The 22,553-nt window shown below is 33.5% G+C and overlaps 1 protein-coding gene and 1 pseudogene across 1 annotated transcript; one reads left to right on the forward strand and one right to left on the reverse strand.

Moving 5' to 3' along the window:
- The first annotated feature begins 1,515 nt into the window (after positions 1 to 1,515).
- On the forward strand, positions 1,516 to 8,459 carry LOC143625494 (kinesin-like protein KIN-UB). Its single transcript, XM_077095816.1, has 17 exons — positions 1,516 to 1,705; positions 3,334 to 3,434; positions 3,533 to 3,655; positions 3,752 to 4,156; positions 4,656 to 4,800; positions 4,900 to 5,046; positions 5,134 to 5,222; positions 5,298 to 5,501; positions 5,565 to 5,783; positions 5,863 to 5,994; positions 6,077 to 6,218; positions 6,297 to 6,389; positions 7,165 to 7,290; positions 7,374 to 7,499; positions 7,584 to 7,727; positions 7,805 to 7,933; positions 8,007 to 8,459. The coding sequence occupies exons 1-17, from the start codon at positions 1,522 to 1,524 to the stop codon at positions 8,168 to 8,170; spliced, it is 2,673 nt and encodes an 890-aa protein (XP_076951931.1). The 5' UTR covers positions 1,516 to 1,521; the 3' UTR covers positions 8,171 to 8,459.
- Positions 8,460 to 15,960: 7,501 nt separating this feature from the next.
- Positions 15,961 to 17,455, reverse strand: LOC143625408 (AT-hook motif nuclear-localized protein 24 pseudogene; annotated as a pseudogene).
- Positions 17,456 to 22,553: the final 5,098 nt, after the last annotated feature.

Here is a 22,553-nt window from a genome sequence, read left to right on the forward strand (position 1 = left end):
CTGAGGTACTAAGTGTGTTTTATTACACTTAAGGCGAATCCCATGTCTTATAGGTTTGTAGGACCATCTAATTAAGCACGGCGAGTAGATAAGTGATGTGGGGAGTTTACTACGCAAATATGCATCGCTTGTGGATGAGAAATATGTTGGACTTTTAAGAACTGCAAATGTGTTTTGGTTATATTAATTGTATACAATGAAAATTTCATACTTATTTGTGCTTAGATAATGAAAGTTACATAAATTGATCTAAGAACGAATATTACTATATATGTTTTAATAAAATAATTTATTTTTATGTAATTCAAGAAAAAGCTCTCTCTTATTCACATACTTTAATTCTAAAGGCTGCATACAAGGCTACAAGCAGTACAAATCGATAGTGGATAACTTTTTATCATCTAGACATATAATATTTTTTTAACGATTAATAAACGTATGACACGTTTCAAAAGTACAATAGATTTGAAATCTAGTGATCATCTAAATAAACCAAACACCAATTCGTCTAATGTTACCCCTTCATTGACTTTCATTTTCATGAAATCATGGGTTCGAGTCTCACATATGACAAAATATCATTCATAAGCCACATGTTTTATCAATACAGGTACAAAGGAGCCGAGTTGTTTGCGAGTTACTCGAGATCGGCTCGTGAAAAAGCTCTATCGAGCTTAGCTTAAACGAGCCCAAACCCAGCCTAAAAGTAAGCTCGTTTAATAAACGAGCCCGAGCTTCAATTATCGAACTCAAGCAGACCTGCGAGCCTAAACGAGCTTGTTTTTTTAATAAGTTTTATAATATATATATGTGTGTGTGTGTTATGTTATATTCAAAACAATAATTGAAATAAATATATAAAAATAGTTATAAATATAAAAAAAACTAATTAATAATTTGTAAACGAGCCGAACACAAACTGAGTAATCTGAGTTTGACCTTGAAAAACTACTCACGAGCCGAGTTCACGCTTTAGAAACAGATATCAAAACGATCCAAGCTTGAACTTAAGCTCTATATAAGTTACACTATACTAGCTCAAGCCTAATTAAGCTTGGGCTCAATTCATTTGCACCTCATTCACCATAGTAGGCCTTCAGACGATATGTTTTCCATGAAATTGGTGGCACACACGACATAGGTAGTAGACGTACGACGTACCAGGACAACCAGACTTTTGTTGATCGTTGAAAAAAAGAAAGAAAAAGTGATGTAAATAACAAAACATTTATAAAACCTAAAGAACCAATATTACTTTCACTAAAACCCCAAGGTCTTACATTACAATATTACATTACTTCACTTCACATAATAATAAACCAAGTAACCGAAATTAAAGTGCAAGAAAGAAAGCCATGAGGGGCCCCACGTTATACCCCACGAACACCCAAACATTGCTTCAAAATTCAACTCCCATCTTCACCTTCACTGTGTCAACAACAACAACTACTACTCTTCTTCATTATTATTATTATTATTATTATTATTATTATGATATTAATTTTATAAAATAATAATAAGATGTCTAGTAATTACAGTTACAAAAACGGCGGTGGAGTGAAGACCAAATCAGTCTCATCTTCTTCATCTTCTTTTTCGTCCGGTTATAGTAAATCTAAACCGGCGGTTACGTCGAATCTCCGTCGGAATAGTACCGGTTCGACTGCTAATTCTGTTACCGGAGCTCATAAGGATGCTCCTGGAGGTTAGGTTTTGTTTCGTAATTGTAATTCGATGTACGCGAGTGGTTATATATGTGTGATCTGGTTATTGTGTGGTTATGTATATGTAATTGTGATGGATTTAGGTTTGTGGTGTAGTTTTGATGGTGATTTGTGGTTAATGAGTTGATATTGTGTATAATTTTGAGAGTGTGTTGAGCTAATTAGCAAAATTAACTATGATTTGTGGTTAATGAGTTGATATTTTGGTATAGGTTGAGCTAATTAGCAAAATTAACTATGATTTGTGGTTAATGAGTTGGAATTTTGAGTATAGTTTGAGCTAATTAGCAAAATTAACTATGATTTGTGGTTAATGAGTTGCAATTTTGAGTATAGGTTGAGCTAATTAGCAAAATTAACGATGATTTGTGGTTAATGAGTTGGAATTTTGAGGATATGTTGACTTAATTAGCAATTTGCTGTAACAGTACCGGTTCTAGTGGTAATTCTGTTACCGGAGCTCATAATGATGCTCCTGGAGGTTAGGTTTTGTTTCGTAATTGTAATTTGATGTATGCGAGTGGTTATATATGTGTGATCTGGTTATTGTGTAGTTATGTATATGTAATTGTGAAGAATTGGAATGGATTTAGGTTTGTGCTCGAGTTTTAACGATGATTTGTGGTTATTGAGTTGGAATTTGAGAATATGTTGATCTAATTAGTGAAATTAACTACGATTTGTGGTCAGTGAGTTGAAATTATGTATAATTTTGAAAATGTTTTGACTTAATTAGCTAAATTAGCGGTGGTTTGTGGTTAATGAGCTGAAATTTTGTAGAATTTTGAGGATATGTTGACCTAATGCTACTTACGTGTGTGATTTGGTGACTGTTATGCGTTAATCGTGTAAGTATACATCTAAGTTTCTGAACAATTGTAATGGATTTCGGTCTGCGATATCATTTTAACGATGATTTGTGGTTAATGAGTTGGAATTGTGTGGAATTCTGAGATCATCATCGTACTCAGTATATCCCACCAATAGCAATGCTATGGTAGGGTCTGAGGAGGGTAAGATGTAGACAGCCTTACCTCTATCCCATAGGGATAGAGAGGCTGCTTCCGGTGAGACCCCTGGCTCGATAGTAGTTTTGCATCAAGCCTTGGACATAAGGCACATAGCACTCAATCATCGGGACACCGGCTGATCGGTGCATGTGCCCTTGTCTTTCGGCTATCAACGCCACCACATGATGCCTGATTAACCTTCAGCCACTTTTAACGTTATTTTCACGAGATTAGTAAAATAACGTCAAAATTAGTGCAATTTTACTTTTGCCCACCCGAGGGTTCACACATATATACATTATATGCGCGCACCGCAAGCAGGGCGTGGTGTGGAATTCTGAGATATGTTGACTTAATTAGCAAAATTAACAATGATTTTTGGTTAATAAATTTAAATTATGTAGAATTTTGAGGATATGTTGGCCTAGTTAGCAATTTGCAGTATCCACGTGTTTACACGCATATGATCTGGTTATTGTGTGATTACATATTTATAATTGTGAAGAACTGTAATAGATTCGGTTTGCGCAATATTGACAGAAATTGTTCGTATTGTGATAATTTTCTAACTATTGTTCTATAATGTCAATTGATATCAGTTTCTGGAAGAGTTCGAGTGGCTGTAAGATTAAGACCTAAAAACAGTGAGGAGCTCTCAACCGATGCTGATTTTGCTGATTGTGTGGAATTGCAGCCTGAGGTAATCAAATTGCATGTGGTTAGCTTGTGTTATACAGTTTTTCTGCTAATTAAGAGCTTTAATCAAATCCAGTTCACATTCTTTTTGTGTCATTTCAGCTTAAGCGATTGAAACTCAGAAGGAATAATTGGGATTCAGATACATTTGAATTTGATGAAGTTCTCACTGAATTCGCATCACAGAAGCGTGTTTATGAAGTTGTAGCAAAGCCTGTAGTGGAGGTTTTTAACTTTATCTTAAGTTCTTAACTTATAAACTACCAAAATGAATTATGTGAAAATGCAATTATGAAAATGTTATCTGTTATTGTTGTGCAGAGTGTTCTAGAGGGATATAATGGAACAGTCATGGCATATGGTCAAACTGGTACCGGGAAAACTTACACACTTGGAAAACTTGGAGATGAAGATACTTCCGCACGTGGAATCATGGTTCGTGCAATGGAAGATATATTTGCTGAAGCAACTGAAACAGATTCTATCTCTGTATCATATATACAGCTATACATGGAGACAATACAAGATCTTCTTGATCCAGTTAATGATAACTTAAGCATAGTGGAAGATCCAAAAAGTGGAGATATTACACTTCCAGGTGCTAGCTTGATAGAGGTTAAAGACCAACAAAGTTTTGTTGAGCTGTTACGGTTAGGTGAAGCACATCGGTTTGCTACAAACACCAAACTCAATACTGAATCTTCTCGTAGTCATGCAATTTTAATGGTTAAAATATTAATATTCTGTCAGTGAATATTTTCGCCCTGCTTGCGGTGCGCGCATATAATGTATATATGTGTGAACCCTCGGGTGGGCAAAAGTAAAATTGCACTAATTTTAACGTTATTTTACTAATCTCGTGAAAATAACGTTAAAAGTGGCAGAAGGTTAATCAGGCATCATGTGGTGGCGTTGATAGCCGAAAGACAATGGTACATGCACCAATCAGCCGGTGTCCCGATGATTGAGTGCTATGTGCCTTATGTCCAAGGCTTGATGCAAAACTACTATCGAGCCGGGGGTCTCATCGGAAGCAGCCTCTCTATCCCTATGGGGTAGGGGTAAGGCTGTCTACATCTTACCCTCCTCAGACCCTACCATAGCTTGGCTATTGGTGGGATATACTGAGTACGATGATGATGATGATGATGATGTCAGTGAATATTTATATTGTTTTATATCAGGAAGTTGGTTGTTATTTACCGGAACTCCACTCTTGCTGCAGGTGCATGTTAAGAAGTCTGTGAGTGTTTCGGGTGATAATGTTGGTAGCAAGTCTCATACGAATAGAACAATGAAGCCACCGGTTGTACGCAAAGGCAAACTTATTGTTGTGGATCTTGCTGGCTCTGAGCGTATTGATAAGTCAGGTATCAAATTATAACTATCTATATTTAATATCCGTAAGGCCATAAATATGTGGCAACGGTTACTAAATATATAGTATCCACTTTGTTGTTATTTTGCAGGTAGTGAAGGGCATACGCTAGAGGAAGCTAAATCGATAAATCTTTCATTAAGCGCACTTGGAAAATGTATAAATGCATTGGCGGAAAACAGTTATGTTCCTGTTCGTGACTCCAAGCTTACAAGATTGCTTCGAGATTCATTTGGAGGTGAGATTTGTCAACATTGACTTTGACTACATTTGATATATGTTTGACTTTCTTATAATGTAAAAATTTATAAAACATCGTTTGCAGGCACTGCAAGAACTTCTCTTGTTATAACCATTGGTCCATCTCCTCGTCATAGAGGAGAGACATCAAGTACTATAATGTTTGGACAAAGAGTAAGCTTAAATTTATTAATAATTATTTTGTAATATATTTTCGCCCAATTATTTACTAAATAACTGTTATGATAGGCTATGAAGGTGGAAAACATGCTGAAGATAAAGGAAGAGTTTGATTACAAAAGTTTGGCTAGAAAGCTTGATGTACAAGTGGAATCTCTCATTGCACAACACGAACGGCAACAAAAAGCATATCAAGATGAGATTGAAAAAATCTCACTTGAAGCAAAGAAACAAATATCTCAAGCTGAAAAAAAATTTGCAGATTCTTTGGAGGTAATTAATTACATGAAAGTATTATACGCTTCTTTCTTATCTTATTATGCTTTATTTATGTAGAAGGAAAGATTGAAATATCAAAGAGACTGTATGGAGTCAATAAAGAAGCTTGAGGCACAATTGGCAGTAAATAAGCTTAAAGAAGAAAGCCTTAATAAACCTAATGAAGAACTCAATGAAGTTAAGAAGTTACTGCAGAATGAAATACGCTTAAGGAAAACTGCAGAAGAAGAGGTTAAAAATCTTCAAAATCAAGCAGTCCAATGGAAAAGATCAGAGGTACAATTATTTTAAATAATGTAAATCCATTTTGTTCGTTTATTATACATGACTGGATAATATATTTCCGGTTTGCCAGGTGGCGGGAAATGCTGAAATTGTAAAGCTTCGGAAGATGCTGGAAGATGAGATTCATCAGAGAGAGAAGCTTGAAGAGGAAATATCAGTGTTGCAAAATCAGCTGCTGCAGTTAAGCTTTGATGCTGATGAGGTATTTGATGTTGATAATGATGTATGTGCATGTGCATAAGAATGAAGTATGATTTGTTAACTGTATATCTTTTACTTGTTAGACAAGAAAACAGCTGGAGAGTGGTGATCGTAGTGTAGATATGACTGCGGATATGGGTTCCATTATCTCTCCGGTCAGGCAGCCACAGATGAGATATTCAGGGGAGCAAGAAAAGGGATCTGTGGCCACATTATTTGAGCAAGGTGATTATTAAATTTCCTTTACGAAGGGTAATTAATGTGTGTGTGTATCGGTTGTTGATGAAATATGTGTCGTGACAGTTGGACTGCAAAAGATTTTATCATTACTGGAAGCGGAAGATCCTGATGTACGAATCCATGCTGTGAAAGTTATTGCAAATTTAGCAGCTGAAGGTATACTTTTGTTTAAACTTATTCTTAATATGATTGTGTTGCTAAATAATCAGATCACTTAATTAACTGTAAAAATCATGGAAGATAGGATTAGAATATCCTCTACTGCTTCAAACTTTAATAATTAGATTATCATATTTTGAATGCTTTGCATTATTTAAGAAATCGATAGATTAAATGACCAAACATGTCGTTTTTGGTGTTAAAATAACTTTTTTTCTTTGGTGAAATGGGAATCGAATTTTTTTCTTAAAACTTAGGGTGTAAACGAGTAGAGCGTAACCCAAGCTGGGATAGAGCTTGGCTCGTTTCGATCTCTAATTCTAAAGCCTCAGCTTGGTTCTTGAGTACTTTTTCAAGCTCGAGTTTGGTTCGTTTATTATTTATCAGTTATCTATATACATTTGTAATTATTTCATGTATATTAATTAATTTTTGTAAATAACATAATATATATTATTTAATTATTTTTATCACAATTTTATATGTAATAATAATTATAATAAAACATATATTTGATATAATAAACAAAAGTTATATAAATAAAAGGCTCGTTGAGGCTCACGAGCTAACTCAAGCTTGGGCTTGTTTACACCCCTACTTACAACACAGGTAAATTAGCAACTTTAGTCCACCCTTGATTTATGAACTGTATTGAATGTAGCGGCATGAAACCATTTCACTATATAATCACTAAATAATCAGATAAAAAGAAGCGTTATATGTTTATCCGAACACTCAAAACACTGATTATTAAATCTGTTATTTTGAGCAGCAAACAACCAGGAAAAGATTGTAGAAGCTGGTGGTCTTGCATCCTTGTTAGATCTTCTTTCAAGCTCTGACGATGAAAACATCCACCGAGTTGCAGCAGGCGCAATTGCCAACCTAGCAATGAACGGTAATTTTTTCTTTTCTTTTTTATAATTATGTTACAACTTAACTTACATATCTCATAAGTTCAACAACGAATTACATTTGCAGAAACCAACCAGGAGCTTATTATGTCACAAGGAGGTATTAGTTTGCTAGCAATGACCGCACAAAATGCCGACGATCCTCAAACTCTTCGTATGGTAGCTGGGGCCATTGCTAACCTTTGCGGCAACGGTAATTACAAACTTTATATTATAAACTTATGTAACAAACTAATTATTACCTTCTTAAATTACTAACTTTTTTGTTAAAATTCAGATAAATTGCAGCTAGTGTTACGAGCGGAAGGTGGTATTAAGGCCTTGTTAAGTATGGTGAGAAGTAAACATCCCGATGTTCTCGCTCAAGTCGCACGTGGGATTGCTAATTTTGCTAAATGCGAGTCGAGAGCTTCAACTCAAGGTATTTTCTTGCCACGTCAGTAAGTTTTAATCTAGACCACATACTTATAAGGTTAAATCGGTCTTTTCATATTAAAGGTATTAAAAGTGGGAAGTCTCTTCTTATCGAGGACGGTGCACTTGCGTGGATTGTGAAAAACGCTAGCAACGAAGCTTCACCGATCAGGCGGCATATCGAGCTTGCTCTTTGCCACCTGGCACAGCATGGTATATCTATAGTTAAAACAATCTCATTTCATTTTACTTGATTCTTACTATATTTATGTTTCTGGAATTTTAGAAGTAAATGCTAAAGATATGATATCCGGTGGTGCGTTATGGGAGCTTGTTCGGATCTCACGGGATTGTTCACGAGAGGATATTAGGATTCTTGCTCGGCGTACATTATCTTCCAGTCCTAGTTTTCAGGTTGAGTTAAAACGGTTAAGATTAAACTCTGGTTAAGACGAGTCAGAGAAAAGCGCGGTTAATATTATTTGGTAAACTAATTTTTGATTTTTTTAGTCGTTTGATCGTTGTGGCGAGAATAGAAGGTTTTCGGTTTGGTTGTAGCTAAGGTGATGATGGTTAATGTTTACTTATTTTTGTAAGTTGTAATTAGGTGAGTTATATGATGCAGAAGCTTGAATGTATCAACTCCTAACTGTTACAAACTTTGACTAATATCGTTTAATATATCGATAATTCAGTGGAGTCGGTAGCTCAGAAGGATCGGTTTGTTACCGGAGCTTGAGTTTCAAACTTAAAAGAGTCGTGTTTTCGTCGAGTTGATATTTGTATTAGACTTGGATAATGTCATCTTAATTAAGAGACACCTACTACTTAAAACAATGTTAAATAGATAATGAAGTGTTATTTTGAGAACTTTTTTAGCTCTTTATATTGAAGATGGATAATTATATTTTTACCAGGTACTAGTTGATTTATTTATCATGTGCAAACAGTGGACTAATTTGTTCGGGTTGACATCTTGAACTTCAAGCTAAACCCAATGAATATCTGATTGACGGGTTGATAGGTTTCGTGTTGTGCCGGCTCTCCTTAAAATCATATTGTGTTTAGGTTGATCCTTTAAATCTTCGTATGTGAATATGAGTAATGTATAGTGGCTTAAATACAAGTTGAAAAAATCAATTATTCAAATGAAACACTTGATGTTCTTTTAATTGTCATTCATTCCAAATTAGTAAATGACAATTTTATATATTTAGCTCGAGATTAGAAGACACGGATGAGAATAGTTGGATGTAGAGGTGCACAAAAAACCAGTACCAGGAACCGGTCCTGAAAAAAAATACTCGGAACCGGTTTTTTTATAACCGGGTATTCTATACCCGAAACCGGAACCGACCCTACCCATAGGGTATGAATAGGGTATGCCTTTTGAGCTCAATACTCGTTCCCGGAACTGTACCCGATTTATACCCGTAAATACCCGAAACCAGTCATACCCCATTCCCATACCCGGTTATACCCGATAACAATTTCTAATACCCAAAATAATACATGAGTTTTAACAGTATATTTTTATGTTTACTTCACTACTTTTATGTTTAAGTTTTTTTAAAATGCATATTATTAAGTAAATAATTTGTACTTAAATAGATATATGGTTTTTGTAATATAGTTTAATTATTTTTATAAATTACAAAGCGAATTTAAATTTTTAACAAATTTAAAAATGAATTAATAATTTACAAATTCAAAACCGGGTATTAATACCTGGTCGACCCGGTTCCAATACCCGAACCCGATTATACCCTACCTGGGTACATAGGGTTGAGTTTTTCTTGTCAATACCCTACCCGATTTCTCTCAATACCCGATTTTCCAATACCCGATCATACCCGAAACCGGTTTCATATCCGAACCCGGGTATTAGAAAAACCCGATTTGTGCACCTCTAGTTGGATGGTTGATAGTTAGAACTTACGCATTAAGTTTTTGGAAAAATAGAGGCGATAAAATATCTTGATGAGAAATAAATTTTAGTTTTGAAAATACTAGGGAAAATTATATAGAAAATCAATAAAAAAAATGTTTTAACACTTTATAAATAACCTCTTATATAATCTAAATATAAACTTTTTAACAATTTACATGTTAACCCACTTATTAAAAGTGTCTTGTTCGTGTTATCCCATTTATTAAACGTCAATGCCATGTTCAAATTCACCTTTTTACGAAACGAGTAGTGTTAGCTAACCAAAACCTTTTCCAGTGTCATATTTGAATTGCCTCAAATTAACGCCCTAATAAAAACAAGGGTTCTGTTCTGATATATGTACACCCTCAAAGGGTCTTTTTTAAAACGAATGTATCCTTTTCATTTGTCAAATCAGTCATTCTATCTGGTATACATGCGTACATATGGATGTATACAAATTTGGTATACCAACATACGGTTTTCGAATACCATGTTACTGAGAGTAATATTTCTAAAATTCAGGTTTATTAAAAAACCAAAAACACGAGGTTGATTAATGATTAATAAAGGGCATGTAGTCTGTGACTCTTTGGTTTGAAGTAACGTTAATAAATTGAAGGGTCAAACTTAAGTCACATTTTTGCATTCCCAAAAATTATTTGACATTCGAAATAGACCCAAAACACAGAAAGTCATGGACCATGTATCCATTTGTCCCCCATGAGTTTCATACTCACTTAAAATATTATGAATTGAAAATAAAATTAAAAATTTAATTCAATTAATTCATATTAGTAGGATAATATAAAAAATGGTCATACCTCCAACTGATTTAAACAGAAAGAGTAAACTACACACAAAAGTATAATATACTTTATTTAATTTGGCATTTTATTATTTTAGCATACTCAACCTACGTATTAAACTTTTTACACACATAAAAAATAATGTATTTTCCAAATCATAAATACCTAAAAATTACAGATAAACATCATATTAGTTTTGTTAATGTAAAGTTTGCGTTGTTATGTTATATGAAAGTAAAAAAATGTTGATATTATGTGTACAAGTTAATGAGTTATGACGGAGAAAAGAGATAATAATTGTTAAGACATCACTACTAGAAAACTGGTTGTGTTGTGACGCCGAATTGCGTCGGAAACGCGTCAGAAACAGTCGATTCCGACTCATTCACGACGCAATGTGAGTGTTAGAAAAACCTCGTCGGAAATTCCTTTATGACACGTTTCCGACACACATTGAGACACTTTTCCGACGCAAACTTTTTGTCGCAATATTCCGACACACTTCTGACACTTTTTAACAACTAATTTTAATACTATAATTACTGTATTTTTAATACCTTCTAATTTAATATTTTAAATACTGTATTTATAATATTGTAATATCGTATATGTATAAATACAGTATTAAGTTTTTTCCTTTTCCGACGCAATTCTGACACCACTTTAAATTATTCTCCACACAAATCCGACGCAAATATGAAATGTTTTTCGACGCAATTTTGACACATGCATGAATTGTTTTTTGACAGAATTCCGACGCATATATATCTATTTATTACGCAAAAAATACATAAAACCCACAATACATGTATAAACAACCACAAACTCACACACAAAACAACTTTTACCACATCAAAACACAAAATACAGTCGTCATTAGCATCCATAAGAAAACCACAAAACCAGTTTAAACGGCCACAAATCCACTACATACTGAAATGTTTAAAACACGTGATATAATACTACTACTGAAGATCGGAAAGTTGCGAGTTTCTGATGGCCTCTGCAACACCTCTTTGTATCGCTTCGTCTATTTTTTGTTGTAGGTCTTGTCGCAATTTTTCTTCCATCTCCTCCCGTGTTTTCCTGTCAACTTCCATTTGAACTTCCATACTATGAATCTACATATGTTTAAAACATGTATAACTATTAGTAAACGACACATAATAATAACAATAATAGTAAAAATATAATGATAACAGTAATAACAACACACCTTTTCTTGTAATTGTTGCTCAATAGATGATCGTGTAATCTCGTAAGATGTTGGTCTCCCGGTCACCACATAATTTAGATCCGAAGATCCTATCCCAAAGACCCGTTTTGTGCGGCCTTTTGCAACAACTTGTGACCACACAACAGGATCGTCGTCACTGAATTCAAGTCCGTACTTCTCCAACATCAAAAACAGGTACTCCTCCTACAAGTCATCACCAACAAGAAGTTTGTTTGAATACTAAGCTTCATACGATAAATTATTTAACAATTTTAAGGTGAAACATAGAACTTACATAAGCTTCTCTAGCTCGTTCGGTACAAAGCACCATCCCCTCCAAGTTGTTAACGTCTAACTCTCCAGCCAACTGTTTTCTTTTACCTTCTTTGTTAATAAATATTTCCTTAAAAGTTGGTTCCCTACCAAGGGCCTTCCTCTGGAGAAATAAAAGGATATAGAGTGCAGTAAGTGTTAAAATGATATACAATTATTAGAAGTCATGAGAAAAATATTATTAACTTACCAGTCTAACACGATACTCATCGTATCCAATTGACTGTTGTCTGCCTGATCTAACACTTGGACACGCCCACGAATACCACGAGCTCCACCAGCACGTCGCTTATCTTGTCTACCAGACATAATGAATATACCCTGCATTTATTATAAAACAAAAACGGTCAAGTACATAATGTTTACTTAATAAACAATTTATGTTCCTAAGTGTACAGTATCAAGAAATATTTTAAACATATAACACAAAACAATTGCTAGTCATATATTGCACTAGTTATTTGATTTGAGAGATGAAAATCTAGAATTTACATACAAGTGTACAGTAAATAAAATATAGAAAATATTGCAATACTTATTTGATTTGAGAGGAAAATTGTTAGACATTAACACAAACACCTTCTGTTCAAACAAAGATAGGACATCGGACATCATATGGTTAAACACACATACACATTTCAGCCCGTTAAACCATGTGTGAGTCATGACACGTTTACGACCCATTTTTATTAAATAGGATATTGATCCACGTGAGTCATGACACGCTTACGACCCATTTTTATGAAAACAAAAATACAATTTTGTTTTTAGTTTTCAAAATTGAAACATTTTTTTTTATTATTCTATCTTTTGCACAAAGTCATTATAAATGAAACACGTTTACTTCACAAATTCAAACATATAATACGTTTACATAAATATGGTTTGTATAACTATAACATATAACAACTCTTTGTAATTGTATAAGTACAACTGTAATGTTAACGTGTATGCTTGCAAATTATATAGCAAGCATAAGTTAGGGAGAAAGATATTGCCCATATAGCAAAGTTATACAAAGAAATAGATTAAAAAATGTATGTTTTAGTGTCGAGTAAACAAAAACAAATTATAGCAGTCGGAAATGTGTAGCAAATAGGTAGCAACTTGCTACAAATTTTCTACGCATTTGCCACAAAATAACCGTTGTGTCGGAAATGCGTCGAAATCGACATTAGTATTTTACTAAATGTATTAGGAAATAAATAAAAGTAACCGTTGTGTCGGAATTGCGTCGGAAATTCCGACACATTTCCGACATAATATGTATTTTCTTACCTAATTACCGTATTAACAAAAATTTTTTATAAAGTTGTAATGATGCGTCAAAAAAATATATTAAAAAATATATTTGAACATATTAAAAAAGTACAAAAGTACAAAATTAAACTTTTGTGTCGGATTTGCGTCGGAAATTACAACACATCAATGTATTATGTTTTAATTAAAAAAATGTCATATTTTTTTTCCCAAAACTAGAATGTTGTGTCGGAAATATGCAGGAATTTCCGACGCAATCCAGACAACAGTTGTATTATCGCGTAAATATATGACATAAGATAAAGAATTAAATTGATGCGTCGGAACGGTGTCGGAAATTCAGACGCATTTCTGACGGAATTTAGGATTTGTCGGAAGTGTGTCGTAACAAACGACAAAAAAATTGAGTTACATTTTACGTCGAAAATGCGTCGGAAACACGTGACAAAATCCAACGCAAAAATTTGCGTCACGAAATTTCGTAGCAATGATACCCATTTTCTAGTAGTGCATGTAAACAAAGATGCATTAATCATTTGTAAGTTAATTAGCAATATCAACAAATGAATACAACTTTTAGTAGTAACACATATGGCTAGAAAGTGTTGCATGTTTCAATTGGATTGCAAGTATTTAGGTGGTTTATTATGGTAAGTTAAGTATAGTATCTAAAGGAAATGCAAGTGTTTATAACAAGGAAGTATAGATGTATGTAGGTGGCCATTATTAGGATATAATGGATCTTGATGCATGAGAACAAAGTGCGCAATATGAGGTCGATCAAAACTTGTACTTGTGGCTAACACATAAGTTGTCATCCGTCAATTGTGCTCTCGTTTATGTCAAAATAACTACGAGTAAGTCATGTCACCAATAGTCCCACCATTTTTTTTATTGTTATAAGGTAAGACATGAACTTGTGGCAGTCATTAATGAGACCGAGACAACACAATCCTCCTAATACTAGCACTAAATTGCGTATAGGTCCAACCTTTTACGTGAGTATCATGTATACTTGCAACTGCGACCTTTCAACATTCGAAGTCTTGTCTTTTGATAAGTTAACAACATTTCGTGGCACCACACACAAATGTAGTTGGTCTACCCCCCGCCAACAACCCTCTTGTCACCCCTATATCTTTAATTGATACCCGTTATAAAACAAAATTGTCTCTAAACACTAAAGTGAAATATTGTATTGTTGTTTATGCCCACATCTACAATATGCACTCGCGCATATATATTGAACGAACATAAGCAAACCTCATCCTAAAGAGCATGTAATTAAAAAGGATGTGTGAGTGAAAACACACACTAAGATCTTATGTATTCTATTACTACTAAAGAGTAAAGTTATACTAAATGTATATAAACATATAACAAGGATAAGGAAATCATATATATATATATATATATGATTAATTATTTTTTTCCTAAATTTACTATAGAGATGAAGATAAACATAAGCCGACAGTAAATGAGGTGTCTCCTTAAAGCATAACAAAGGGTGTGTGCTTGCTTCAGTTCGATGCATCTAACTGACTTCTCATTCAAATGAACAACAAGTGTATTCAAAGTACGTACAACTTTTATTGCACCTTACACAACTCATGTCTCATATGATCATGCAACCCTGTGTTTTGGGGAATGACATATTCAGTTGTCTGTGTGCATGTACGTATATATCATCAAAGAGGCTATAATTGTGTCTTTTATAGTCATTTAGAAGAAAATTGCAGCTACAAAATCTTCATACGTACGTTTTTCTAGGATTCTTGTATAAAAAATAATATATCATTTTAACTCATTATATATATATAGATGCTTCAACTGTTTTTATTAAATTGGAATAACTACAATTTAGTTAGTTAATTTAAAAGTGATTAGTTCACTGAAAAATATTAGCAGAAAATTAATCTAAAACAATATTTCTAAAAACTTTAAGCCGTCTTCAGCTCTAATTTGGAGGCCTAAAACGTATAATAATGACCCATATCAAAAGAAAAAAATATTTATGAAATTGTGACTACATACCATCTATGCATATGTATAGTCGTAGAGTACCACAAACTATATTGTGAAACAATTTCAAGTAAAACTATATGTTATAGATACACATTCGCTCAAATGACATAACACAATTAGTGAGATATTAACCTAGAGTAAATGCCATACCAAAACTTGTAACTTAACGGCATACCATTTAGAGGCTACCTTTGGACCGTTCAGAGGTAGAGTGTGTTTGATTCATTTAATTAAAAAACACCTCTTAATGATTAATGAAGCCTCTTGATTAGTAAGTTTCATAATCATGTTGAACGATTCATACACTGCCTCTTAATTCTTAAATGAGCAAATGTATAACACTTAAGTATACTTCCCTATTTTCTCAAAAACGTAGTTTATAGCTTTTAATTAAGCTAGCTTCATAGCTTAAATATATTATATATGTGTAATGGCTTAAAAAAAAGAAACTAAGTTTACTTAAAGACTCAAAAGAAAAAAAGCATGGAGGCCTTAAGTTTATATAAAATTAATTAGTACGTAACTTGGCAAAGTAGAGAAGTATTAGGTTCGATTTACTTTCACCGTTCAACAAAATCAAACTCATAATTAATAATTTATGTGAAAATATTAATCAGACTCATGATAATTAATTACCACAAAGCAACAATTTGCATAGCTGTTTCATTCCAACTTTATATTCCATAAGATCATCTTAAGTTATTAACCGCCAAGAACAATATCAAACTCTCACAACAATTAACAAAGTTTCTATCTAATTAACTAATACATTAAGAAGCAAAAGAGTTGACACAAACTAGGAATATTACACCAAGGGTAGTAAAAGAATGAAACCTGATAAAATCTTGCTCAACACTTCAAATCCTCAACAATTACAACCCTAAATCTTGTTCATGAGTATCGAAATTCGACCGAGTCTTGTTTAAGTTAGAATGGATGACGACCACCACCGCCACCGCCGTTGCCGCCATTGTTGCCCCAATAACCATCATTTGGTAATTGAATTTGGTTGAGCATGTTTTGAGACATCCCATGAAATAATGAAGGATCTGCTAATAATTGTTGCGGTTGGGGAGTAACGGCCCCCGGAGATCCACTATGGATCGGTAAACCACTTTCTTCCTCTTCGAGAGGAAGCCTTTCATAGGCAGCGTTGCTAAATGACGCTGCCATAATAACCACTGGGCCCGCGGCCAGAAGGGCCGCAACCACTGTCCCACCAACCACCTGTCCTTGACCACCAGCTAGATAAATAGTCAAGCCAGTGGCAGCAGGTGGAGCTGGTGGGGGCAGAAAAGAACCCGACAACGATAAAATCTTGAACCGACCGTGCAACGTCACAACTGCGGTCGGTGACGAGGGTTGTCGGAGAGTGACGTTTGTGACGGTACCAGTACCGCTCATAATGCAAACGCCACGTTGGCACCTACGCGCAAACGTGGCTATGCTTTCCATAACGTCACATCCGTCCGCAACCTCCATGACATGGGTTCGAAGCGCGTTTGCGCTATCTCTAGTGATAATAATTGGGGGTTTGGGTTTGTTTTTGGAACCAGCCGGGCGTCCTCTTGGACGCCTGGATATTTCTCCTTCTTTACCTTCGCCATCGTTGTTGTTGTCGTTGTCGTCTCGGTCTCTCTTTAGACCACCTCCCATGTTGAGACCAGTTGTACCACTTTGTTCATCTTCAGAATTTGGCTGTTGAAACTGATGGAGATTAAAGTTTCTTGTGTGAAAAGGTGGTGGGAGAGATGTTGGTGTTATTTGATCCATTAAAATCTTGATGTTTAGATAAAAGGTTTAACAAGAAGAAAAAAAGTAGTGAAATTTAGGGTTTTGATTCAAGACTTTTTGTGGGATATTATTGACTTTAACCTAACAATATCATTAAGTGGATTGTTTAAAGATCTAAAAACAAACCAATTAAAGAACTTGTGAGTGGATGATGAAGATGAAGAGGGAATCTAGGTTATGAAAGAGAGTTGATGTGGTTGAGAGTTAGGAAGAATAATGTGGTTTTTTGTGCTTTCTCTCTCTAAACTAACTCTCTCACTTCTCACTCTTGGTTGAAAGTTGATAAAGATTAGAGGATTTATGGGTTAAGGTTAGATTTGGATTTAGATAGGGGATGGATGGAGGGGGTGGATTGGATCCTCTACTCACATATAATTCATGTTGACAACACATGTTCTAATTGGACCAATATTTTGTCCTTCTCTAGTACTAATGACTGCCCTTGTATATTTAGGGTGTTAGGCCGACTTCCTGTAAACAAATCAAACGTTCATAAATTATTTGTAAACTGTTAGATGGGTAGTTTATGTTCGTAAATGTTCGTTTATATTTGTTTATATATTATGGTTAGATATTCCATCATGTTCGGTTAAATTTCAATAAATATACAAGTAGTTATATTTGTATGAATATATAAATATAAAAGGGGCTCATTTAAATTTATACACACAAATGATTATTTTTATTGAAGAAATAAATCTTCGATCATCTATCTACTAGAGTTTATGTTCGTTTATGATTCGCTGATTATGTTTATATGTGTTCATTTATGTTTGTTCGTTCATTTCTTTTAAGTTTGTTTATTTTGTGTCCGTTTACGCTAATGAAATGTTCGTTTAGGTTTTAAATGAACATGAACAACATATTTTCTTGATAAACGAACACGAACTAAAAAATTTGTTCGATTATATGTTCGTGTTTGTTTTCAGTTAAAGTTAATTGAAGAACACCAACATGACTCGTCCATATTCGTTCAATTCGTTTACGTAGCTTCTTATTCTGCACTTCCATAAAAGATTGTTGTCACAACTTGAACATGTACTTATCATGACAACAACCTTACCATACTACAAGGTTCACTTAATTTATTCTTTTAGTAAAAAACAAATTAAATAACGAAATACAATGAATCTATTTTACAAATCTTAATACTTGTATTGACAAATTCAATTGAAGTTGACTTGTGTCCGTAGTATGAGCTTCTATAATTCCATTTACACAAAAATTTTCTAACATATTTTGACATGATCATCGTTTATGTAGTATATAGTGTTGGACTGTTGTTCATGTGTAGTACTAGTATATATCTGTTTTTATATCACAGTTAAAATTCATGTATCATTATTATTTATATGTTTGGTTCTTTATTAAAATTATTTTGTATTTAGGATACTAACAAGATAATGAACAGAAAGTATGCACTGAATATTGTTTTAGCTTTTAAGAGGGCCATTAATCATGCAACCACGACATGCAAGTTGTTTGACCTATCTGTCAACAAGCAATGTGGTGTCGTAACGTCTTTTCCATCTACATTGGGTGGGTGATAATATATAATTAAGGGTGTGTTATTGTGTTTGAAAAAGAAAATAAAAATTAGATTCGATACTGAAACAAAAATCGATAGTTTGGTTTTATGTTTTCGTAAAAACTGACGACGGGAAACACATGGCATGGCAATTAACGTTTTTGTTATTAATAAGATATGATGTCATCCCTTTTTTAAGTTAAGTTTAATGTACGTTAAACTACTAATATCTAGTTAGGTCAAATGTTTTAGTTGTGTGATTCAAAATCATGTTTTTGATGTTACAATATGGCCCTTCTAAAACTTATAATATAATTACCTTTCTACTTCAATTAATCTTAATACTTTTTCAAATGTTTTTCTTTTCCTTATTTAATTCTATTTTGTCAATTACAAATCGACAAGTGTCTGATTTATTAACAAAAATTATAATTTCTAAATATTATGTTTTATAAAACTCCAAAATTACCGTTGTGACATACTTATTTTTATCTATGTTTTGATATAAGTTTCATTTAAAACGAAGTTGTGCATGATAATGTAAAAATCATCAAGCATAGACGAACATATAATCATGGGTGTTTTTAGTATATTTTTTTCCTTTTTACATTGGTTTTACCTTTACAGCTTGGTTATTTTATTTTCGATAGTGCTTTACGTTTCAATCTATATTTTTCCTATTTCTTGTTTTAATGTGACGCAACGTGCAATTCAACATTTTTACATTTAATTTTTATATGATTTAATAGCACCGCATAAGAAGACAGTAAGAGCACTCACAGTGAACTTTAAATCCCTAGGTTTGTCAAGTTGTAGTCATTGACTGTAAACTTGTAACAAACAATCAAAATGGGTCCTAATGTTTCATCTCTTTCACACACATATATTTACATTATATACATATATAGTTTTAATATTTTTTAGTAGGTTTGTATGATTTTCTTGTTCTAATATCTAGTATACATATATAGTTTTAATATTTTTTAGTGGGTTTGTATGATTTTCTTGTTCTAATATCTAGTTATGTTAAATATTCACTCAAATGTTTATTTGTGTGACTCAAATCATTATTAAGATGACTTGCACATATGTGTGGATAAGATTTATGAAGGCAACATATAATGGGACTATTATATGTTTTCTCTTTTATGTTACCAAGATGTCATTCACATGCACCACTACCCTTCCATATTTAACAACATTGGATAGGACCCGATACACTTATTTCTTAATGACACGTGTCACTACCCCACCCACAAGAATAACGTAGAAGAAGTTAATGATGACGACAAAGAAGCAGAAACTGGTCTCTTCTCTTATGAAAAATGATCAAATTAAATGTCGTTGGTTGACTGAGTTTCTAATTAAAATGTTTATCTCAAATCCAATTAACCTATATCTTTAGGCTACATGCATAGTGTAGTGGATACAAATTAGGGTGAATTATGACATGTGACACCTAGTTAGTAAGGAGATAAGAATTTGTTTTTAGGATGTAATGGTGTAGGAACTACAAATAGTAATATATATATATATATATATATATATGTATCACACACATAATAATAATATTTCTTTTCTTCCTTCCGGCGACAAAATCCTCCCGCCCTCGCCCCAAAATCATCCGGGGTCGGTGTTCCCCCACAAAATCGCCCCATTTAGCCCCTGAATTTCGCCAATTACGAATGGCCTTAATAACCATCACCTGATTAGATTTTTAAACAAATCATGTCATGTCACATGTCAATATCCTGTCTAGATTTATTTTGGCTTCCATCGAGTTTTTCTGACACATGGTCGAATGTTGTTGGTTGGAAATCTCGTCGAGTGACAATTATTAAGGAGGTGGATTGACTGGATTTTGAATGAACATTTGGGAAAACAGTGGTGAAATAAACATTTTGTTTACTTTGTTGGTAAATTTTTCCTCTTAATTTTAACCCTTTCACCGTTTTTTTCTCGAACAACATAGACCCGGACATCCAAGATCACCTTGGCAATTAAATATATCACCCTTCTGCCCGAAGTACAGAATATGATTACTTAGCCTACTCATCTAGTAGAAAACCCACAATTAAGAAAACTCACTGCTCAACCTGAAACAAATTGCTTCATATACAAAACTCAAACCGTGACGTCTCATAAAGAAAGTCGTAAAGTTACCATTAGCACAATTGGCACCATTTCCACTTTAAGTTAGCTAAATGAATTAAAGAGGTTTTACTAAATTTAAATAATAATTAATTAAAGAAAGAACATATAGAAAAGAAAAGAAAGAAAAAGGATATATGTATTATTATTATTATTATTATTATTATTATTATTATTATTATTATTATTATTATTATTAATGTTGACAAAAAGTGAAGTTGGCATGAGGATGCAGCCACCACCCTAACCGGCGGAGTCTCCGCTGACCACCACCACTCCTCATATGGTGGCGTTGGGCTTCGGTCATAGCATGCACTTCCCACTAATTACCAACATGGACCACAACTGTAATATAATCCACAATTATTATATGTTATTAATTGAAAATCAAGTGAGTTTATGATGATATCTCTTTAGATAAAATTATCATTTTGTCATGTGAATTTGGTCTAATAGTAGTTGGTCTACCTTTCTCGGTGAAGATGCAGGTTTAATTTTCACTCGGGCTATTTTTATGGACATTTAGGTGAAGAGACAAATTATGGCTTTAATCTTGGGTTCAAAGCCGACAGGGGGAGGGTTTACTGATTCCATCTGGTCCATGCACATCAGGGGGTACGCTCTCACGACGGTCGAGAAGTCGACCTTAGAAATAGTCTTGAAAATGATAGATTTATATGTAAGATTTCTCTGCCGTTCAAAAATAAATTAAAAGATAAATTAATCTTTTAAACATTATCACTTCAATTAAGGACAATCAACTTTTAACGGGACATAATTGCTTATGGGTTTGGGGTATGCTCATGGAACAATTGGATACGTTTTAAAGTTAACTACTTTGTATGACAAGCGGAACAAGGAAGATTATCTTCAAAAGACACACTTTAAATTGGAGAGGTATGTCAATCACTAATGTATTCTATGAATAAGTTGCGATTCAGTCAGGAATCGACAAAATCATGTGTTGATGTGTTGTTTGTTGACGAGATTAGCTTGGTGGCAAATATGTGTTTGGTTAAAAATATCAATCCAACAAACACTAGATTCGGTTAGACATGTGATTGTGTTTGTGACATACATGGAAGACTTAAAGGCCGTAAGATGTTCATTCAAGCAATTATGGAAAATGAGAAAGGACTGAGAGTTCAATAATAAGAGTATATCATGCATAAATTGGTGGAAGAGATCATAGAAGGCTCATTTATGTGTTTAACATGTAGTTTTTTTATTTGAAAGGCGAAACTATTAAAACCAAACAAAAGACCACTTACAAGAGGTAAGCAGTCAAAACACAAAAGGAAAATGGTAAGTTAATAAACGAAAAATAACTTATTTCATATATAGAATGGGTGGAATAATTTAACATGAAATCAGAAATCTCAATAATAATAATAATAAACAAGGTTTATTTGAATTATGAGATTTTGACAATCTTGTGCTGAATCAATAAAATGTCTGATGATTAACAAGTCGTCTCTGAATCATTCAGCATGCATGACACGATCACTACTAGAAAATAAGTCATTTTCTCACAAAACTTTCCTACAAATTTCCTACGACAAATAGTTCTAACGGATTTTCAACAAAAAAAAATAAGCTCCAACTTTGCTACAACATTATCTAATAAACATTATGTTAAGTTAAAATAATTTTTGTAGGAAAGTTGTAGGAAGTTTACAATCACATGTTTTTGTAGCAATTTTGTAAGAAAAGTTGTTGGAAAACGGTTGAAAACGGTTTTCAAGCATATGTTTTTCCAACATAACTTTTTGTTGGAAAATTGTTAG

The sequence above is a fragment of the Bidens hawaiensis genome, unplaced genomic scaffold (assembly GCF_021521415.1).
Source record: "Bidens hawaiensis isolate Kalapana, Puna unplaced genomic scaffold, B.hawaiensis_p1.1 tig00004105_1, whole genome shotgun sequence".
NCBI classification, from domain to species: Eukaryota; Viridiplantae; Streptophyta; class Magnoliopsida; order Asterales; family Asteraceae; genus Bidens; species Bidens hawaiensis.